Here is a 22029-nt window from a genome sequence, read left to right on the forward strand (position 1 = left end):
ACAAGGAATATATATTTACAGTGATAGTATTTATGCATGTATATAACAAAGCTAGATATTAAGAATTAAAGATGCATCACCATGGGGCTTGAATCCATCCTTTGTCTGCCAACGTCAAGTTGTGGAACTCGTCACAACTGAGACAAAAGAGAACAACACCAATAGGATTTTACTCTGAGCAATGCGTCCACCCTCAGAGTTGAGTTTGTTCTTCCCTCAGTGTCAAGCGTCCCCATCTTATATACTTTAAACAAACTTAAGAGGAAGGTTCTAGAAATCCCCCTCCCTTTGAGTAAGTTGTGAAATTCAGTAGCGACCCTTGACCCAAGGGTAGGTCGCTCCCCCTGCCGCTGCAGCTCCACCAGCCCAGGCTCCTGAGACCTCCTAGCAAGCCCAGCGAATTCACAGTAAGTACCCCCCCCCCACCGCCCAGCCCCTCGCCCTGCCCCGCGCTACTCACCTCCTCTCCTGCTTCTTTTCTTCATCTCTCATCTTCCTCTGTGCTCTTCTGTATTCTTCATCTGTACTCTTCTTTCTTCCCTGCTCCCCGTCTTCAGTCTTCATCTGTGTTCTTCTCCTGTGTGCTTCTTTCTCTCTCCTCTGCACCACAACCTGCGTGTGCTTTCTTCTTCTGTGTCCCTCTTCTTGGCTCTTCTCTCTTCTGCTCTTCTGCTCCTCTTCTTCTTTACCTTCTTCTGTGATCTTCTCTCTTCTGATCTTCCGCTCCTCTTCTTCTTTACCTTCTTCTGTGATCTTCTCTCTTCTGACCTTCCGCTCCTCTTCTTCTTTACCTTCTTCTGTGATCTTCTCTCTTCTGCTCTTCTCTCTTCTGCTCCTCTTCTTCTTTCACCTTCTTCTTGGATCTTCCCGCGTCTGCCCTCCTGCTCCTGACTCGTCTCTCTGACCTCCCTCACTCGCCACCCCCTCTGTAAGGCCCCTATCTACCTATCTTTCTATCTTTCTCCCTCACTCTCCACCTCCTCTGTAACCCCCCCTATCTTCCTATCCGTTTACCCTTCTATCTCTCACCCTCACTCACCTCCACCTCTGTAACCCCCTATCTTCTATCTCTCACCCTCACTCACCTCCACCTCGGTAACCCCCCCTCCCTATCTTCCTAACTTTCCTCCTAAACTTTCTTCCTAAACTCCCCGCCACCCTTAACCCCCCCTCCCCCATCTTTTCTCCTCTCTACCTGTCCCCCCTCCCTCCGCTTTCCCACCGCCACCTCCTGCACGCCCCCGCCCCCCCAGCTCCCATTCGTCGCCCCACTCCCGTCCCCCGCCCCCAGCTCACCCCTCCCCCCCTCCCTCTTATGGCGGCCGCTGCGCGACAGAGTTAGCGACCCTTGACCCAAGGGTAGGTCGCTCCCCCTGCCGCTGCAGCTCCACCAGCCCAGGCTCCTGAGACCTCCTAGCAAGCCCAGCGAATTCACAGTAAGTACCCCCCCCACCGCCCAGCCCCTCACCCTGCCCCGCGCTACTCACCTCCTCTCCTGCTTCTTTTCTTCATCTCTGATCTTCCTCTGTGCTCTTCTGTATTCTTCATCTGTACTCTTCTTTCTTCCCTGCTCCCCGTCTTCAGTCTTCATCTGTGTTCTTCTCCTGTGTGCTTCTTTCTTTCTCCTCTGCCCCGCGTCCTGCGTGTGCTTTCTTCTTCTGTGTCCCTCTTCTTGGCTCTTCTCTCTGCTGCTCGTCGCTCCTCTTCTTCTTTACCTTCTTCTGTGATCTTCTCTCTTCTGCTCTTCTGCTCCTCTTCTTCTTTACCTTCTTCTGTGATCTTCTCTCTTCTGATCTTCCGCTCCTCTTCTTCTTTACCTTCTTCTGTGATCTTCTCTCTTCTGATCTTCCGCTCCTCTTCTTCTTTACCTTCTTCTGTGATCTTCTCTCTTCTGCTCTTCTCTCTTCTGCTCCTCTTCTTCTTTCACCTTCTTTTTGGATCTTCCCGCGTCTGCCCTCCTGCTCCTGACTCGTCTCTCTGACCTCCCTCACTCGCCACCCCCTCTGTAAGGCCCCTATCTACCTATCTTTCCATCTTTCTCCCTCACTCGCCACCTCCTCTGTAACCCCCCCTATCTTCCTATCTGTTTACCCTTCTATCTCTCACCCTCACTCACCTCCACCTCTGTAACCCCCTATCTTCTATCTCTCACCCTCACTCACCTCCACCTCGGTAACCCCCCTCCCCTATCTTCCTAACTTTCCTCCTAAACTTTCTTCCTAAACTCCCCGCCACCCTTAACCCCCCTTCCCCCATCTTTTCTCCCCTCTACCTGTCTCCCCTCCCTCCGCTTTCCCGCCGCCACCTCCTGCACGCCCCCGCCCCCCCCAGCTCCCATTCGTCGCCCCACTCCCGTCCCCCGCCCCCAGCTGACCCCTCCTCCCCTCCTCCCTCTGGCGCGCCAAAGGCAAGCACATCTGCACCCGTCCGCGCCTGGCCCGCACTCAGCGCCACGACCCCTGGCCCTCAGCACTCCCAAACCCCGCTGCACCGCTACGATCCCATCACCCTCCACGCCCTCAACCCAGGGCGTTCCAGCACCTGCTTCCAAGCCAACCCGAAACGTACCCACAGACCCTTCGCATGTCACACCTGCAAACTTACCTTCCACCACGAAACCACCACGACCGCCAGCCCACGTGCCATCAACCACCTCAAATGCATCCTGATCAACGCACGATCCGTCCACAAGCACGCCGTTGAACTCTGGGACCTCCTGGACTCCACTGCACCAGACGTCACCTTCATCACTGAGACCTGGATGAACGCCTCCTCGGCCCCCGACATCGCCATAGCCATCCCCGAAGGCTACAAGATTTCCAGGAAAGACCGCACCAACCAGGTAGGAGGAGGTATCGCCATCGTCTTCAAAGACTCCATCAACGTCACCACCACCACCGAAGACACCCCCCTCGCTGCCGAACACCTGCACTTCCAGATCCGCACAGACCCCAGGACCACCCTTAGAGGATCCCTCATCTACCGCCCCCCCGGACTGCGCGCCCTCTTCAGCGACTCCATCACCGACTTTATCTCCCCGCACGCACTCGCTTCGCCGGACAACATCCTCCTCGGCGACCTCAACTTCCATCTGGAACAGAACAATGACCCCAACACCACCGCCCTGCTCGACAACCTCGCCAACCTCGGCCTCAAGCAACTGGTGAACACCCCCACCCACATCACCTGACACACGCTCGACCCCATCTTCTCCGCCAGCAAACACGTATCCTTCAGCCACGCCTACGCTCTACACTGGACCGACCACAGATGTGTCCACTTCACCTTCCGACGCGAGACTAGCCACCTCCGCACACAACCCATCCCACGTCGACAGTGGAACAAAATCCCCGAAGAACAGCTTCTCTCCACCCTCATCGACAACCAACCCACCTTCTCCGCCGACCCCAACGACGCAGCCCTCAGCCTCACGAACTGGATCACCAACTGCGTAGACAACCTCGCTCCCCTCAGACGCCCTCCAAGACAGTCCAACACCAAAAAACCTCTCTGGTTCTCTAACACCCTTAAGGAATCAAAGAAAACTTGTCGCACCCTCGAGAAAGCCTGGCGTAAGGACCACACCGCAGACAACATGACTGCCCTCAAGAATGCTACCCGCGAACACCATCACCTGATCCGCGCAGCCAAAAGGAATTTCTTCACAGACAGACGGGACAAAAACAGCCACAACAGCAGAGAACTCTTCAACATTGTTGAAGAGCTCTCCAACCCCAACGCCAACGCCATCACGCCCTCACAAGACCTCTGCAACTCCCTCGCCACCTTCTTCCATCGTAAGATTACCGACCTACACGACAGCTTCGGACACCAGACCCAGCCGACCACCACAGAACCCACACCCCCAGCCATCACCCTCAACGCCTGGACCCACATCAACACAGAAGAGACCAAAGCCACCATGAACTCCATCCACTCCGGTGCCCCCTCGGACCCCTGTCCACACTTCATCTTCAATAAAGCCGACAACATCATCGCCCCGCACCTCCAGACCATCATCAACACCTCGTTTTCGTCTGCTACCTTCCGCGAGAGCTGGAAACACGCTGAAGTCAACGCCCTACTGAAGAAACCTACTGCTGACCCAAGCGACCTGAAGAACTTCCACCCCATCTCGCTCCTCCCCTTCCCTGCCAAAGTCATAGAGAAGACCGTCAACAAGCAGCTTACCAACTTCCTTGAAGACAACAACCTTCTCGACCCCTCTCAGTCCGGATTCCGAGCCAACCACAGCACAGAAACCGCCCTCATCTCAGTCACAGACGACATCAGAACCCTGATGGACAACGGAGAAACAGTCGCCCTCATCCTCCTCGACCTCTCGGCTGCCTTCGACACCATCTGTCACCGCACCCTAATAACCCGCCTCCGCTCCACCGGGATCCAAGGCCAGGCCCTGGACTGGATCGCCTCCTTCCTCTCCAACCGCTCCCAAAGAGTCTACCTTCCACCTTTTCGCTCAGACCCCACCGAGATCATTTGCGGCGTCCCACAAGGCTCCTTGCTCAGCCCGACACTCTTCAATGTCTACATGAGCCCCCTCGCCGACATCGTATGCAAACACAGCATCATCATCACCTCCTACACCGACGACACTCAACTGATACTTTACCTCACCAAGGACCCCACCAACGCCAAGACCAACCTGCAAGATGGAATGAAGGACGTTGCAGATTGGATGAAACTCAGCCGTCTGAAACTGAACTCAGACAAAACGGAAGTCCTCATCCTCGGTAACACCCCGACCGCCTGGGACGACTCCTGGTGGCCCATGGCCCTGGGCACCGCACCGACCCCCTCAGACCACGCACGCAACCTCGGCTTCATCTTGGACCCTCTTCTCACCATGACCAAACAAGTCAACGCCGTATCATCCTCCTGCTTCCTCACCCTCCGCATGCTCCGAAAGATCTTCCGCTGGATCCCCGCCGACACCAGAAAGACCGTGACCCACGCCCTCGTCACAAGCCGCCTGGACTACTGCAACACCCTTTACGCTGGAACCACTGCTAAACTCCAGAAACGTCTGCAACGAATTCAAAACGCCTCCGCCCGCCTCATCCTCAACATACCCCGCAACAGCCACATCTCTGCACACCTGAGACACCTGCACTGGCTTCCCGTCAGCAAAAGGATCACCTTCCGTCTCCTCACCCACGCACACAAAGCCCTCCACAACAAGGGACCAGAATACCTCAACCGTCGCCTCAGCTTCTACGCTCCCACCCGTCTTCTCCGCTCCACCAGCCTCGCTCTCGCCGCCGTCCCTCGCATCCGCCGCTCCACGGCGGGTGGGAGGTCCTTCTCCTACCTGGCGGCCAAGACTTGGAACACCCTCCCCAACATCCTCAGGACCACCCAGGACCACTCCGCATTCCGGAGACTTCTCAAGACCTGGCTCTTCGAGCAGCAGTAACCCCTTCCCCCTAGCGCCTTGAGACCCGCACGGGTGAGTAGCGCGCTTTATAAATGTTAATGATTTGAAGCACTGGCCGTACCAGGTCAGTGTTAAAAAACACACTAGAGACTGGCCAGACCTCACTGTGTATTTTCAAGACTGAGCTGTACCCTGCTCTAAAATAAACATTGTCAGCCTGGTACATTCTTTTGAGTATTGCCTCCCCCATGTTTTGTTTGCTTCCCAGGTGAGAAAAGCGAAAAGAGGTTAACAGGCTGTGCGCGGAAAAATACCTGTGCCAACAATGTGGCGGCGTTTGTGGCTAAGCACAAAATGGAGTCAGTGGTCAAGATGAAACCGGTGGTTAAATACAGGTAGCATTACAATGTGTTGCTAAATAATGAAACAAAACCAAAGGAGGAAATTTGATTTTTTCAGACGCAGAATTTGGGAGAGAGGATTGGCTGGGTTAACAGCACATGAGCAAAGCCACCAGCATTTCCCTTCTGTGCTCCTCCTTAACTACTGGTTTCATGGAAACATTTTTAATCCTCAATGGATTACAGCATCATATTTCTTACAAATCCTTAGTGTATATGTACTTTCAATATTGAATACAACACACCGCCCTCCTTCCATACAAATTACCTAGTACTACCTAATCTTTAACTTATTTCAACTATTCCAGCTTCTTGAGAGTTGTCTATAAACATGAATAAAATTAGGAAATCCCCAATTAATTCTTCTTTATCTATTATCTCCTCTCAACGATTCAATCCAGAAGCCTTCATGAACAGAAATTCACGTTCATCTCTCTACTTTTCATGAGCTAGCATGCAACATGTTCCAATATCCACCAAAATCTACATGGATAGTTCATAGTCCTTGTCCTCTGCTTTTCTTGAAAGTTTATTAATGCTCTCAGTTCAAGTAGTGGTCTAGTGTAAATGCACCCAAAGGGACATCTTTTTGCCATATTGCAACAATCTCCACACATTTAAAGGTGGTTCTCTATTTAAACCTTCTAAAAAAGGAAAGTTTACTAACAAATGCTACTCAATAACGGAAATAAATAAAACTTAAGTTCTCCAGCATTGGATCTCTCATTATTCCCATTCTTGAATCATTCTCTGTTACCGAGGTGGAAGCCTCTTGTACAATGCCCAACCACAATCATCTATAGGAACAATTAAAATACATTTAGTTTAGTGGTGAATCCCCCTCATTGACATGACCAGTACATCAAAACTTTCTTCTCCAATTAAACCATCAATGACCACTCCATCAGTGAGGTCACAATCAACATCCACACCATCGATGACTGCACCGTCAACAACCCCACCTACAGCAACCTCATCATGGAGCAAAGCTGCCTTTCCTTATTTTACTAAAGATTCCTTCTTCAAAGATGTTACAGTCTGTGGAAATTCCGTTGTTGACAACCGCAATCTCAGCTTCACCTGCTCCAGTATTCCCTTTGTGCATTAAGGTCACATTACTGCAGGCTAATACATAAGCCATTGTCTCTTAGAACCAACGTTGAAGGTGGAGATGAAGAGTCTGCTCAGGGAGGTCCCTTTAGTCCTGCCCATCGACTGGCAGACATTTATGTCAAATGTCAAGATGATGATAGTGACTTTGAATAAGAGGAGCAGTACTCAGTGTAGGTGCACCCATCTTCGTACCAGGGGAGGATGCTCATCATGAATATTGTAACCCACTTTATGACAGACATTATGACCCATGTTATGAGAAAGATTATACTAGGGCAAGATGCAATGAGCTACCAATGATGCAAGTCCTGTTGGATCTGCTTCAATCTCTGATGGCAGATTACCCTGCCAGATTTCTGGCAATGTCATAGCCAGCCACCAGTTTTGCCTAGGCCAACCCAGGCTTAGCAGCTTGTGCTTCCACAGCAAACTCAACCATGCCAGTCACTTTCTCCCACATTGTCACAAGAACTGCGACCTCCATTGCCATATTCACCACAAGTGCCATCTCCACTACCTGAAGACCAAGACTCTGATGTCAATGGTATAGAGGGTGAAGAAGGAGAAATCTTTGACAGATTCCCTCTTACTGAATATCATGAGTGGGACAACTATTTAGTGTCCACCCCACCTCCCAGAGAACCTCCCAGAGAATAAGGGCCGCCTCCAGTGGTCTCATTGCATGATGACATTGGCAGGTTTCACATGCTCATTGAAAGGCACTGAAGTACTTTGTTTTTCCCTTGTTGGTCCAATAGGTCCAGTAAAGTTTGTGAGACCCTCTAAAAAGGCTTCCTGAGTGATTCCTATTATAGACCATCTCCGAGCAGAAGGAAAGATTCTTATGAGCAAGCCAAAAAGAACATGAGTAATCCAGCTACTGTTCCAGCTGTTGTGCCTAGATTGGAACATGTTAATAGCAGGTTATCCCAAGATGAACGCAAGAGATCAAAATATCAAACTATTTTACCAATCAAAAGATGCATTGAGAACAATCATTGGCAAAATGAAGAGGTAGCTCCTTTGATACTTTTTGATTTTGCCAATAATTGTTGGCGATGGTGAACAATACATAAACAAAGGGAGAAGTACATGGGTGAGATAGTACAACACAGTCAGCAGGACAGAAAGACCACTGTTGAGAGAGAGCAGCACAAGTGTTGTTGAGGGGAGAGAAGTTCACAGGCAAGACAGATCAGTACAAATGCCAGTGGGGGGAGAAGCACATGAGAGAGGCAACTTAAAAACACCTGCACTCACATGAAGTGCTTTACCTAAAAGAAAAAATAGTCTAAAAAACAGCAGTGGAATGTATGAAAGCCAGCCACTCCAACCGATGGTGAAGAGCCTATGCTCCAAAGGAGGGACTGGTTGACAAGATGCATCATGGAAAGCGATTGAATAAGAAGTAAGGAAATGAGAGCGACAATAAACCAACCAATGGTAAGCACTGAGCAGGATGAACTACCAGGTAAGCCAACAACAGATCTTTTGCAACCAGACTGTCTGATGAGCTCAACGTACAATGAAATGGTTTGTAGCAACTACAACTTTCTCGGGGAGTCCCTTGCGAGTGTTGCTAGTTAGTCAGTGGCCTCTAAACCTCCCAACCTCAAATGGTGTGGGCTTCTTGCAGCAGCAATTTATCAGTGACGCAGAAGAGTGTGCAAATGTGTCACTGAAGGGGTAAATTGCACAGTGCGCCACAACCCATGCTGTCTGACCATACTTGTGTTAAAGTGACCCTTTACTGCACCTGGTACAGAGTGATGGCATCTGTCCCTGATACACTAAAGCTCCAACTACTTTCTCAAGTCTTTTTGATACATTTCCATTGAAAGCTAAGAAAAGGTTTAAGGGCAGGGGTAGAGTTCCAAAATAACCATCACAGATCTTAAATTCAACCATAGAGGTTTTCATCCAAGATGAACCTAACATAGGTGAGAACAATTTTCCAAACATCTGTCAGGGAAGGAACCAGGGAGGCATTCTTTATCAAGAGGAAATAGTTTCCCAATGTGTTATGTCAAACTACAAACAAACTGCTGTTATTTTAAATACAGCTCTTTATCTCACACTAAAATAAGATTAGTCAGAAACTGAACATTTGACGTATGCTGCTAATGGAAATTACGCTATTTCTTGACCAGCCTGCCTAGAATGACTTCTGGAAAAGTTGTCTTTTTTAATTTGCTGGAACAGGCTCAACACTGGCTTTGCTCCCTCGGGAAACAACGCCCCTGGTGCATTTCTGTTGCGACTCAGACATCCAGACTAATGTTCTGCTACATCAAAACACGGACTCGGCTACATTGGATGCTTTTAGGGGCACTGAGAATGCGACAGTTCTTTTCTGACTGAAGCAAGCGTGGCTATGTGTGCTTCTGTGCGAGCACACTTCACGATGAAGTGAGACATCCTTTTACTGACAACTTCCGAGGACAGGCTCACATCCAGATGAATTTATATTGTAGTGGTAAACAACAACATTGCATTTTATTGAACGGGTGTACTAGGACTTCCAGGAAGCGCGTTTTTGCAAGTGGGCTGGAAATGTCCCCCAGGCATAATGAAAGGGATGACTGTTTCTTGGTAAATGCATATTTAACTTTGACATTATTGCAATCACATGTTACATGAAACATATGCCAACGTCTGTGGTGCCTCTATGTCCATACTTCCAGCATGCATGAAGTAATGCTCAGCAGCAGTACATGCCGACACTCATAGGCACAAAACGTAGGGGGCTGGAGGTGCTGCAGCACCTCCAAAATGACCATGCTGGACTTCCGAAAGTGAAAGAGCAACAAAGATGCCTTCAAAATGTGTTTTTATCATGCCACATTTGCTGTGAGTCCAAAGGCAAAGGTGTCAGGTTATGTCTTCTGATAAATTGCTGCTTCTTTTAACACTGAGATTGGTGTTTCATTTTCTTTTATCTCACTGCAAAGTATGAGGATTATGTAAAACAAAACTATGTGACGATCTTGCTGGTAAGAAAGGAAAGTCTGTAGGATGTCAGTTTTTCATAACACACAACATATAAATACCCATAAATTAACTGTACAAATATTTTGAAACTTGTTAGCAGGTAGAAATGCAAAAATGTAACATTTTCATTTTTTTTTTATTCTGAAGTATGATTGAAAAAATCATTTTAATAGGATCAGGAAAAATCAAGCCACTTTACTTAGTGATGCGTAAATGACAAATATTCAATGATTTCCACCCAATGTTGTTTGTGTGCTATATAGTTTTATCAATAAATCTGTATGTCTGTGCAAAATTAGTGCCCATTTCAGGGGAGAATGTGATGTTTGTAAATGACAGTATGCTACCACATCATGCATAGGAAACATATTTTTGACAGTATGCGGCAAAATGCACTGTCAGATATATACTACACCTGCACCACTTTCTTGCCAAATGGGTGCAGCTCAAATGCTAAACTTGTTCTTTGTGTTACGCTTGGATGTTTCACAGTAGTTATGGGTCTAGTGAAGTAACATTGATGGTAGCACCTCCACTCTGAAAATTATTCCAGCACCACTACCAACACAACTTAAATCATATCTTCTGTCAATCCACCTGTAAACACTCTCAGGTAAGGCCAGTGCATAGAGATCATCAGACTTTTGTGAAGCGGCTGAGTTGACTCTTTGCCTCTTGTAGCCTTTGAGGTGGAAACTCAGTGCTTCCACTGAGGCAAAAGCTCTTGACTGTCCAGTTTATGATCAAAAATGCAGGGGGAAAAGTCCAATATTGTGGTCTGATTATTTTGTATGTATGTGTAAGCATCATTACACATTTATATGCCTACAAAAGAACAAGAGTGTCTTTTTTTCATTTAACGATCCATACTGGATTGTGAATTTAAAGAAGTGTGGATAAAAGCTCTTTTTTAATTCAAAAATAGGGATGTAGGTGTGTCGGGAAGCATAGAGGGAAGACAAGGGAAAACAGCACACAAGGGAGAGCAATACGGTGGAATAGGGGAAACGCAGATGGGTGACAGATAGATATATGAGATGGGAGAGAGAAACACATAGGAGAGAAGCACATTTGTGGGCACAAAAAGGAGTGGTGGGAGCACATGGATGATAAAGAACAACACAGAACGTGGGGGGGGGAGGAGCACCGCAGGGAGACAACTGGAAACAGATACACTCTCATGAAGTACTTAAGCAAAAAAAAAGTAGTTTCTTAAAAGTGAGCAGCGGAAGGACACATGTAAAGTGGGTATGCTCCAGAGGAGGGACAAACACAAGAAGGGCAAGGCAAGCCATTGAATAACAAGCAAGCAAATGAGAGTAACTATAAAGATAACCAATGGTATGTAATGGGTGTGCTTTAAGCTCATTATACGTTCTTGGTAAGTAGAGAGTAGGTCTGTTTTTTGGTAGGCTCGACCTAAAAAGGCTTGGGACTCCAGGAGAAATGCTTTAGTGCATCTCTAGATTGATTCTGTAAACGAAGAGTCATTTTCACTTGCCTTGCAACCTAATTGTCACAGATGTCCACTCCCCCTCTCTTGATGGGAGACACCCTGGAGTTTCTCACACAGCTCACCTGCCAGCCTCTCTTCCTCCACAGATCGTGGCTGCTTTTTCCAGGGTCGGATAATGAACAGGGTGCTATGGCTAAACTGCATGCTGAAAGACGAATTTACATGAAAGCAATGTTGATTTGGAAAAAAGTATGGTCTCTAGCTAGGATTGATGTTTATTCTTTCCGCCAAATGAGCGCAAACCTAACTAACTCAATAACTCAATCTTTAGCAAAGTTTGGTGTGTTTCAAAAATATGGCTTCAAACATGCTCAGAAAGGTAAAATGCCATTATAGGGTTAAAAGTTTCAGGGGTCTCCCACTTAAATACAGTTCTGGAGTGCATGAAATGACATTCTGAAGTTTCACCCACCACGCTGCTGCAAAAAATATGAGCAGTATGGAAAGGCCCGGTTAATGATCATGATGCACGCGATGTGCAGGAACAGCCACTGTAATTAGCTGACACACCCTGTGTTTCCCCCCAAGATGTCTGGCAGGCAGTGGGGGTTGAACAAGAATTTTAGTGGCAGGGCCAGGGCAGAGGGAGATGGTGGGAAACACAGGTTGAACTGCTGACAAAACTCATTAGTCTTTTCCCTCTAGTACAATTTTCTAGGATTTGGAAAAGAGCAGGCTTAATCAAAAGCTTTGAAGAGACCCTGAAGCTCCTGCTGCTCTAAGTGGAGATCATTATTTTCCCTCTGAAGTCTTTGCAAGGCCAGTCATGGGGGTGGCCCAAGGCGAAGAAGTAGGGAGGTTTCAAACGATTGAGTGGGCTAGCATTGCCCAATGTATAACAAGCCTTTATGTTTGGGGCTGTGAGAGAGGACCAGGAATATTTCTGAGATTATTCAGAGGCACCTCTGCTCACTCAGTTGGTTTTGTCCTTTGATTTGATATCGATACCAGTGGGCATTTGAACACGGAGATTTCTCTTATTGGTCGGTAAATCAAGTACTGCGCTTTTTAATGTCCCTACACTGCGAGATTTTTAGATTGAGATTGTTCTTCATGTACAGTCTGATGAAAGCCTTTTCTCCATGGAATGCTGGAAGGATAAATACCTCAGAAACAGAAAGCTGATGCGCGGAATGCTTGCAAAAAGTCTCGGACAGTTGCAGTCATTCAGGGCTGTATTGCAGCTCATCTTTTTTGCCGAGTTATCGACTTGATACAGTAAACTTGAAAATCAAGCTGCATTTCAACAATGGACCCCACCAGGGCCCACTGGTACTGTAGGAGGCCCAAGTCTGATTTGCATAAGTTTGTTTTCTGTGTAGAGTGGCTCAGTGCACAACAAATAAAGCACTGAAATACAACCCAAGCTATTGCCAATGGCTAACAATTTTGCAAGCATTCCATCCATCACCTCTGTCCTTGGGAGTTACCTTGTGACCTGGTGTATTACTGTAGTACCAGTTGTAGTGGAGTATTCAGGATCATTTCAGGCAGAGTGTGGGGGGGGGGGTTAGGGCATTGACAGAAATCCTAGCTGGTCATGGGATTCAAATGGAAGTAATTAGGCAGGATTAAACTGCCATGGCAGTTTTATGGAAGGCAGATGCTCCCGAGAATGTCAAAGAAAGATCTCATTTAATCATTTAAGACGAGGAGCATAAGGCTGAGTCCTGTCAATACCACAGCCCACCGAAACAGTACATGTTATAAAATTCCATCTCTCCACCCACTGCTTTTAGATAAAAATGAACAAATATACTCTAGAGAGACTGCTCGCACTTAAGTTGCTGGGTAAGGCAGTTCAATGTGTTTCTGCATCCACGGAGGCCAAGATTGCGGTCACGTCAAGTTGTTTGAGGAGGGAACAAGTTGATCACAACCCGTACTATATGGCTAGCAAAGCCATCTCCCTTTAGGGGTTCAGGTGGACATTTGACTGGCAGCTAATCACTACAAAGAACCCTATTCAGGATTCCCAAATTGCATCACGGGCTGAATAAGCTAAAAGTAAACATTTGTGTTCATGGTATTGGCTAATGGGATCTGGTGATATCTAAACTGAAATTTCTCCTGGAAGGTACTGGTCTCACTGCCCGGCATATGTAACTTTTCCACTTGAGGAACCTAACATTAGGATAGACATACATATTTGACTTGTACGGGGCTGACAGGCGGAAGCTAACTGGGTCCTTTCAGTGATTAACTGTTCTGCCCCAATAGTTAAGCTATTCTAGACCAATGCTTTCCCAGCAGGAGATCTTTGCAAGCCTTCACAAGACAGGACTGGCTATGCTCTTCTTTGCTGTTTTGCCGACTCAGTAGAGTTGTTCTGGTGTTATGGTTGGTGCCATTTATATGTTCCTCACACCTTTTCTACTTGGTCTCTTTTTTAAGGAGAGAATGTGCCTGAGACCGAACAACTCATCGATGATGAGAAGCTGGTTCCAGAGACATGTGACGAGACCCCAGTCAATGACAACTCCTCCATCGTCATCCGGATCTCAGAGGAAGAGAGGCAGAAGTATGAAGAGGAGATACGTAAGATGTACAAACAGCTGGATGACAAGGTAAGTGTCTTCTAGAACAGCTACAGTGTACAAAGGCTCTCTATGCTCTTGGAAGAACAGGTCGAAGGATCCCACTTTGCTGTCTGACTGTGAAGTCGGTATTATAGTTTTTTACAGATAAAATCTGCTTTCTGGCTATTTGTGAACATGCAGAGATGTTGTTTTGGGTGTTAAATAAGGAGGTCATTCTCTGGAGCGGAATACCTTTTTCTCTGGTATAGTAAGACATTGGTCACACAGCGTGTAGTTACAAGATTTGTTGCATAGTGACACAGCCAGTGGGATTAGGAGCCTTGCTGCTAAGGTGACAAGATACATGGCCATTATCACCTAGGGGATGTCTGAGGTACAAGCATCTCCTGGAGGAGTCGAGTTAAGGGTCATGGTCTGCTAGTGGAGTCGATAATCAGAAATACTTTATTGAGGTGGCAATGGGTATTATTCCCCAATGGGGGTTGTGCTACATCTTCGACGGGGTGTTAAATAATAGCGTATCAAAGAAGCCAAGGGGAGAAATTGCTCAAAACAGGCATTGGCGTCAATTCACCAAAATTCCAGGGGTAGCGGAAGTGACATCACACGCCATTTCATCTTTACGTTCATGCACACAGACACATGCTTCCATAAAGACACATTCACTCATACACACACTCTATTTTACATAAGCACACTCTCAGCCGCAAGCATGCACACAACATACATTTAAAAGTGTTTTGTACTTACCTCAACTACCAAAGAGGATCATATTCCAGCTAAATGTACTCCATTTTTATTACATTAATAGTAAATAATGTATTATTCACTATTAGTGTAATAATTTTCTTTATTGAAAACAAGACAGTGGAGCCCCAAGCAACGTCTATAAGAACGAGCTTCCCCTGTGTTCTTGGCACTTCATTTTGCCACCTCTGAGGTTCAGGGGTCGCAGAGGCAGTGTCAGGATTTGCAAGGGCCAAAATGGGGGTCGCAGCAGCGACCTCTGGCGATCCCTAAATGACGTCCATGGATACAGGGACAGCTGAGCCTCGGTACTGCAGTCTACCGGGTTTCTCTTCATTGTTGTTGCCTATAAAATAGCAAACTACAAGTCAACGTAAGTAAATTTAAAAAATAAGGAGGATGACTGTTCTACTGATGTAGTGTGTTTTATCCCTACACCTTGCAGTTAGCACTGTCTGCACCTCACCTCAATCAGCGCTGTTGCTGACCTATACTCATTCCCTATCTTTGCTCACCCCAAAGTAAAGTGATGTGCAACTAAGAGTCCATAACTTGCTCTTAGCTTTAAAAGCTCAGCTACGAGAATACATTTGTTTAAAGTGTGCAGACACAAAAGTATAAAATCGATAAACAGGAGTTTGTTCAGAAAAAGCTGACATGTTTCACTGCTTGCAAAAAATGTTTTCAGATTGATCAGGTCTAAGAACAATTAGATGGAGTCGACATACTCATATCCTTCGGTATGTGATGCAGCAATGGCCAGAAGGCATAGATCACAGCTTTAACACAGAGGTTAATTTGAGCTGGTGGTATTTGATGCTTGGCACCACCACTTAATTCTCAGCACTGGCTCTAGTGACGGTCCACCACATGGTGGCACTGTCTGTCTAATTTTAAAATGAGAACAACAACCGTGTTTAATAAATCATATCCATTAAAAATGAATAATTCCTGCTGTTCGCACCACCATTATAGCTTTGGGTGGCCTGAAAATGGTCTAACTTGTCAGACTTGTAGAGTAAGATTGTTATTAGTTGTGTTTGTTCTGTCATTGGCAGTGCTGGCATGGGTACTGGGTGATGCACGCTGCAGTGGCCTTCAGTGACGGGCCCTGGTACTTTATGTTTTTCATTCTTTGCAAATTTAGCACTGCTTTAACACCATGGACACCAGTTGAAGGGAAGTCACCAGAAGAAGCAATGGGAGGAATGTCCAATTTAGAAAAAAGTTGTTTTCTCATAAGTAGAGCAAGTCAAGGAACAGGATCTGTTTTTTCACTGAAAGTCGAGGCAAGGGGGAAACTCTCAAATCAAAAAGTTGTTTCGTAGAGTTACCTAAATATTCAGATTGCTGCTGTTCTTTATATAAGTCCATGTGCAGTGTTCTTGAAAGAACATACTAGGCCTATCATGAAAAAGCAGCCTCAGATGAGTGCATTCTTTTAGAGTAATGTTGTTTAAGTGCATGCTGTGCAAGGATACAGGTATTTGTTTCTAAGGTGAGTGTGAGATGTCACCCACTCCATGCAGACACTGCGGGGGATGTATTCTGGAAAGCTCTTTCTTTCTGAGAAAGATGGGTTGTTTGTAAGGCAGCCTTTGTGTAACCCCCAGCAGTGAAAAAATAAGCAATGCTTTTTTACGTCTTTAACACTAACATTGAGCAAAAACAACATGTTTGAAAAAAGAGATGTTTGTATATTTTTGTACCTTAATGTCACCTGAGATTGATTTGTATATGCACAGAAATTATTCCTAATAATTAAAGAATCTTGTTTGTGTATTGCCAAAATCAGACACTCCCTACACAATGTGTCTTTAGTGATAAATCAAGAGAGCAAAGGAGTTAGACCATTTTCGTGAGTACCTGATCTGTATGCTGGAGGATTAATGCAGAAAGTAGGTTTTTAGATTTGCCAGACAGAAGGAGCGATATAGTTTGGTGCAGAGCTAGCAGAAGTGAGTTTCAAATCTGTATGCCAAATGTAGCTTCCATGCAACTTACTTTCAAGCCAATGAGTGAAGGGAGCATAGTTGGCTGAATGTGTTTTTGAACAGCGTAAAACTTGCAGTGGTTGGAGATCTTCTCATCTAACCCCTTCGCTCTCAAACCCTCTCATTTCTCTCCTCTGTGCCCAGGATGATGAGCTCAATCAGCAGAGCCAGCTGGTAGAGAAGCTGAAGCAGCAGATGTTGGACCAGGAGGAGGTAGGAGGGCCTAAAGGGCCTGGGACATGCAGGATCTGGTGGGGGGAGGTTTAACCTAGTCTGAAACTAAAAATACTAAATTCCAGATCCACTAAGCCTACTGACACCAACGTTATCTGCTGGTGCGTAATTTGTGCTTTAGGTGCTTAAACATGTTGCATGTAGTTCTTGTTGTCCATTCAAACCTTTATGTAGAACATGAGTCATTGTAAATACCTGTCATTCAGTAATGCATTCATAGTGCTCAATGTAAACAATAGAGCACAAGCACTACATGTTACACATATTGACATATGTTGTAGCATACTTCGGTGAAAAGTAAGAATAATAATGTGTGACCCAAATTTAAGGTCCTCATAATGTCAAGTATCTCTTACTTTTGATGCATATGTATTAAGCTATAATATTAAATAAAGTTAAGACCAATATTCAATCCCAGACATCTCTAATGCAGGATATACCGTTCCCTATTACGTTGTCTGAATCATCTACCATTAAATGTATATTGATTAATAGACCTCCAGGACTTTTAACAACTTCATACTCTCTTTAACAGATGAAACGCCTTTAGGTTTAATGAATACCGACCATTTGATAGTAATGGGTGATCTTAACATACATTATGATAACCATCAATATTCAGATGTACACGCCATTATAGAAGTGTTGACAGCCTTTAACCTTAAATTACTAGAAACAAACCAATATACCCAAGGCAACACATATATTACATATTCGTTTTGGCTAACCAGACCTTATGGAACTGAAGACGGTTACTCCTTTAATATGGACAGATAATAAATGGTCTTATTTGTATTATGTTTCCCATTTTCTACTAAAAATCATTGAGAAGTAAGTAACCACTCCCAAGGACTAGAGCATGGAAAACACTAATCATACAAAAGTGAGATTCTCTCCTACACAAGTCCTTTCCCTTTTTAAAATCCAAGGGATCCAATCGAAGGGACCTAAATTATAAGTGACCGGTGACTGCATGCTTAGATCAATTTATACCAGGTAAATACATTATGATTAAGAGGCTTAAGCACCAAGCACCCTGTTACAATGAAAATCTAAAAGCAAGTAAACATATAAACAAATGAGCACTCGACTTAAAATATTTTTAAATAATTAATTATTTTGAATGTTTATATTTTACCTGATACATTGCACTAATATGTCATTTTTGTGTACTGCTAACCATTACACTAATTTACTCGTACATTTGTTTAGAAAGTTTGCAGTTAAAGACAATCACAGTGACACAGAGTTGTTTGCCCAGACTCTCACAATTCGGCCTGGTGTGGAAGGTGGAATTTTAGTCCAGGTTTCTGGTCGCACAGTCTGTGGTTCAGCAAAAGAGTTAACTCGTGTCTTAACAGTGACAGGAATGGACAGTGCTCACAGCATATTTGTGTTTCAAGAGCTAAATTATTACAGCCTTTTAGTGTGTTCAATGATCTTGACTCACACTTTACAAAAATCCAGTAAACTGCCCTGGTATTAAATAAGACATCTTTCTAGAAATAAATGCGGTCATCCGAGTGCGATCACATCACAAAAGTTGATCTATAATTGTAGTAAACAGCTTTCCAGCATACTACATGAATTAAAAGGTGCATATGTGTTGTTCTCCATGGAAAAAACGTAAATGTAAAACAGAGAAATCAGTTTACATAGTAATAATATCAGCCGCTTTCCCTGACTTAACATACAAAACTATTTCAGAAACACTATGCTTCAGTAGAGACAGTACAAAACATTAACAAGATATAAAGCATACAGTGTAGTATGGAAAGTGCACTCGTGTTATACTATGACAATGCAAAATTCATCAGGCGGCAGACTGCCTGACATAGTTTCATGTATTTGTTCTGCATGTTATTAAAATGGCAGGGTCAGCGGAAGAAGGAATAGTTAAGTGCAAATTTCCTACTTTATTCATATTTGTTACAGCAATTCCTTTACTTTGTCGAATTAGCACTTGTATAGAGTGACTTTTCAAAGATTTTTGTTTGTTTTCTTTTGAAAACTGCACAAGCAAGAAGAAAAACGTCATCTGGCTCGTCTGTGGCTTGTACCACATGGTCTTCCCTTTGGACCTTTTGTGGCTGGTTCTTCCAGACTGTTTAATTTTGCAATAACATTGCCAAAGTTTTCCTTGTTTCCTGCAGACAGATCACTTGATATCTATTAAGGAAGGGGGCTCAATTGTTTTTATGCTGTTTTAGCTGTTGATCCCACCCAGCATGTTTCAAGAAGACCAGCAGCTCTGTAGAATATCATTTAACTCAGATCCCACCGGATCCACCTACATTTGAAGGTACCAACCCACCCATCTCTTCCATGCAGAAGAGTATCATTTGTGGGTGGAGGGAGCCCAAGCCTGTTGTAGAAAATCGACAACCACTGATGAAAGACCTGCAATTTGTCCATGTCTCCCGAGATCTTCCAAACTATGTGAGTCAATTGGTTCTGAAGAACCAGAGGGTGCAGGGATCCCACCGGATCCAAGAGAAGATGCAGGAAGATCAGAAGAAGAATGGAAAGAGCAAATGACATTTCTAGAAGGGTCGGAAACCAAGACTGTGTTTTCCACACCGGAGTAACCAGAACAAGGGTTGCTATCTGACGTCTGGCTTGAGCCGCCACCCTCGGGACCATGGTGAAGGAGGGAATGCATAATTCACCGACCCAGCCCAATTCTGCAGAAAAGTATCCGTTGCCACCGCCATAGGATCCGGTCTCCAACTGTAAGATTTTTTCGGTTAACCATTAAGTGTGAAGCAAAAAGATCCACCTGACACTGCCCCAGGGAAAACAAAATCTTCTGGAAGAGACGAGGATGGAGTTTCCAGTCACTGTAATCCACAAGGAACCTGGAATTCCAATCTGCCAGTAGGTTGTCCTTGCCCGAAAGGAACTCCACTATCACTGTTATCTTCTGGGAGAGGCTGAAGAGCCAAAATTCTCAGGCATTGATCACCAGGAGGCAGGACCTGGCCCCCCCAATCAATTGATGTAACGAACTGCGGAGACATTGTCCATCTGCAAGGGGATGCAGCAATTGCTTTTGACAGGAGAAAGGGGCTGTATGGCAAAGGAGGCTGCCAGGAGCTCTAAACAGTTGATGTGAAGTATTAATCCTTTGACGACCATCGATCGCCAGCTTAAAATTCTCCGCATCGCACTCCCCAGCCCCATCGACGGGCATCAGACCACGCCAGGGGGGGGTGAAATGGCTTTGCCATTCCATGCATCCATATGTAGGAGCCTACACTGAAGCTCCTCCTGGGTCTCAGGTGTCAATGGAACCAGATGATCGTAACTGAAACCCTGTTGCAGGTAATGAGTCTTCAAACGTTGAACAGCCCTGTTTTGTAATGGACCCTTGAACACAGCCTGGATTTAAGACACCAGCAATCCCACAATCTGAGCTAGGGATCTTAAAGGCACCATCTGTTTGGACAGAGTAGATCTCATCCCTTTTTGATGGATTTCCTTTTGGGGGGGCAGCAATTGGGCTCTGATGTAATCCACCTGAAGCCCCTAGAACTCTACCTGTTGTGAGAGGATCATCACAGATGTTTTGGTATTGATCACAAACCCCAGATCTTGAAGAAGAGTCACTGCCTAAGTCAGCGTAATTTGCTGGCTTTTGTTTTGCACTAAGATAAGCATGTTGTCTAGATAGATGATCATGAGAGCCCCCATCTCCCATAAGCGGACCACCGCTGGTTTGAAGATTTTGGTGATGACTGACCAAAAGGAAGGGTCCGGTACTCGTACAACTGACCTCTTCAGCGGAATTGAAGAAACCATCTGTGCGACGGAAAATGGGGACCGAGAGGTAGGCATCCTTTAAATCGAGACAAACCATCCATTCTCGCTCCTGAAGCAGGTCTCACAGCAGGTGGATGCCTTCCATTTTGAAAAGGCGATAAACCACAAAGGGATTGAAGTGTCTGACCTCCACCATTCTGAACCAGAAACCCATTGCTTCCAAAAACCTGTGGGTACTGAGATGTGGGTGCAATAGCCTGTATTGTCAACAGCTCTAGAATTTGGGAGTCTATAAAAGACATGTCAGGAAAAAGGAGAGGAGGGGGAAGGGAAGGCTGGATAGGGGATGGGACAGTTCTATGCGATAGCCTCACATTTCATCAAGCACCCAGCAATCCGAAGAAATCTTGGCCTAATTGTGTACAACGTGTCTCAGTCTGCCCCCCTGAGGAAGAGATGAAGGAAAAATGGGATTCATTACCTGTAGTTTGGACATTGTAGGTTCGATAACCCCTGTTAATTCCTTTGTTAAAGCAACCTCTGTATCCTCTAGATCTGGGAGGGTAGAAGCCCACCTGGGCTGGATCTTGACCATAACCCATGCGTCTAGGGTCAGAACCTCTTGGAGGACCTTGGTTGAAGCGACCAGTCGAATGTCTTCAGCTGCGGCGGGCCTGGCCAAAAAGGGGGTTGAACACACATTTTAAAGAAGACTCTGACTTGTCAAGAGAGGTAAGAGTGTTGAGAAATTTGGCAATGTCTTTAACAAACCGGTCTCTGAATAACTGCCCCTCTGCCAGGGGGCCCAGTTCAGCAGTTGCTAGTCCAGCACATTGCAGATCAATCTGCAGTAGCACCAACTTGTGGTGTCCTATGGCTAGAGTGCAATTTGCGTCATCCAAGAGGCAGATCGCTCATTGAGTCCAACCACCCAGCACCTCAGGGTGAATGTTGGCATCTGTCTCCTGAACTTGTAGGGCCAATTCAAGAATTTTTGCTAAGGGGCCAGAGTCTTCAAGGAGCGTAGCCTGGCAAGCCTGGAGGGCTCCATCTTTGCCCTTTTTTGTGGTCTTTGTTGAATTTTTTGAAGGAGTTCAACATCGAGGCCTTAAGGAGTGAGTGCAGTTTTGTGAAGTACACCTGGCCGGGGGCATTCAGACTTGAGTCTAGATCTGACCTCTTTGTCAAAACCTTTGTGTAAATTCAGGTGCATGTAATCGGCCACAACAGGAGCAGGGGTCCAGTCAGAGGATCTAGGGTGCACAATCTCTGAAGGTTCACAAGTAAAGAGAGTGGGAAGGGGGTGGGAGCATTTGCATTTCTTGGAACCCTT

General features: G+C 45.7%; 1 protein-coding gene across 1 annotated transcript in view; it reads left to right on the top strand.

Moving 5' to 3' along the window:
• KIF5A (kinesin family member 5A) overlaps positions 1-22029 on the top strand; it is a 602234-nt gene that overhangs the window by 371018 nt on the left and 209187 nt on the right. The window contains exons 12-13 of the mRNA XM_069230811.1: positions 13814-13986; positions 16845-16913. Coding sequence (XP_069086912.1) covers positions 13814-13986; positions 16845-16913 — 242 coding nt within the window. The remainder of the gene's footprint in view (positions 1-13813; positions 13987-16844; positions 16914-22029) is intronic.

Source organism: Pleurodeles waltl, chromosome 4_2 (genome assembly GCF_031143425.1).
Source record: "Pleurodeles waltl isolate 20211129_DDA chromosome 4_2, aPleWal1.hap1.20221129, whole genome shotgun sequence".
Lineage (NCBI taxonomy): Eukaryota > Metazoa > Chordata > Amphibia > Caudata > Salamandridae > Pleurodeles > Pleurodeles waltl.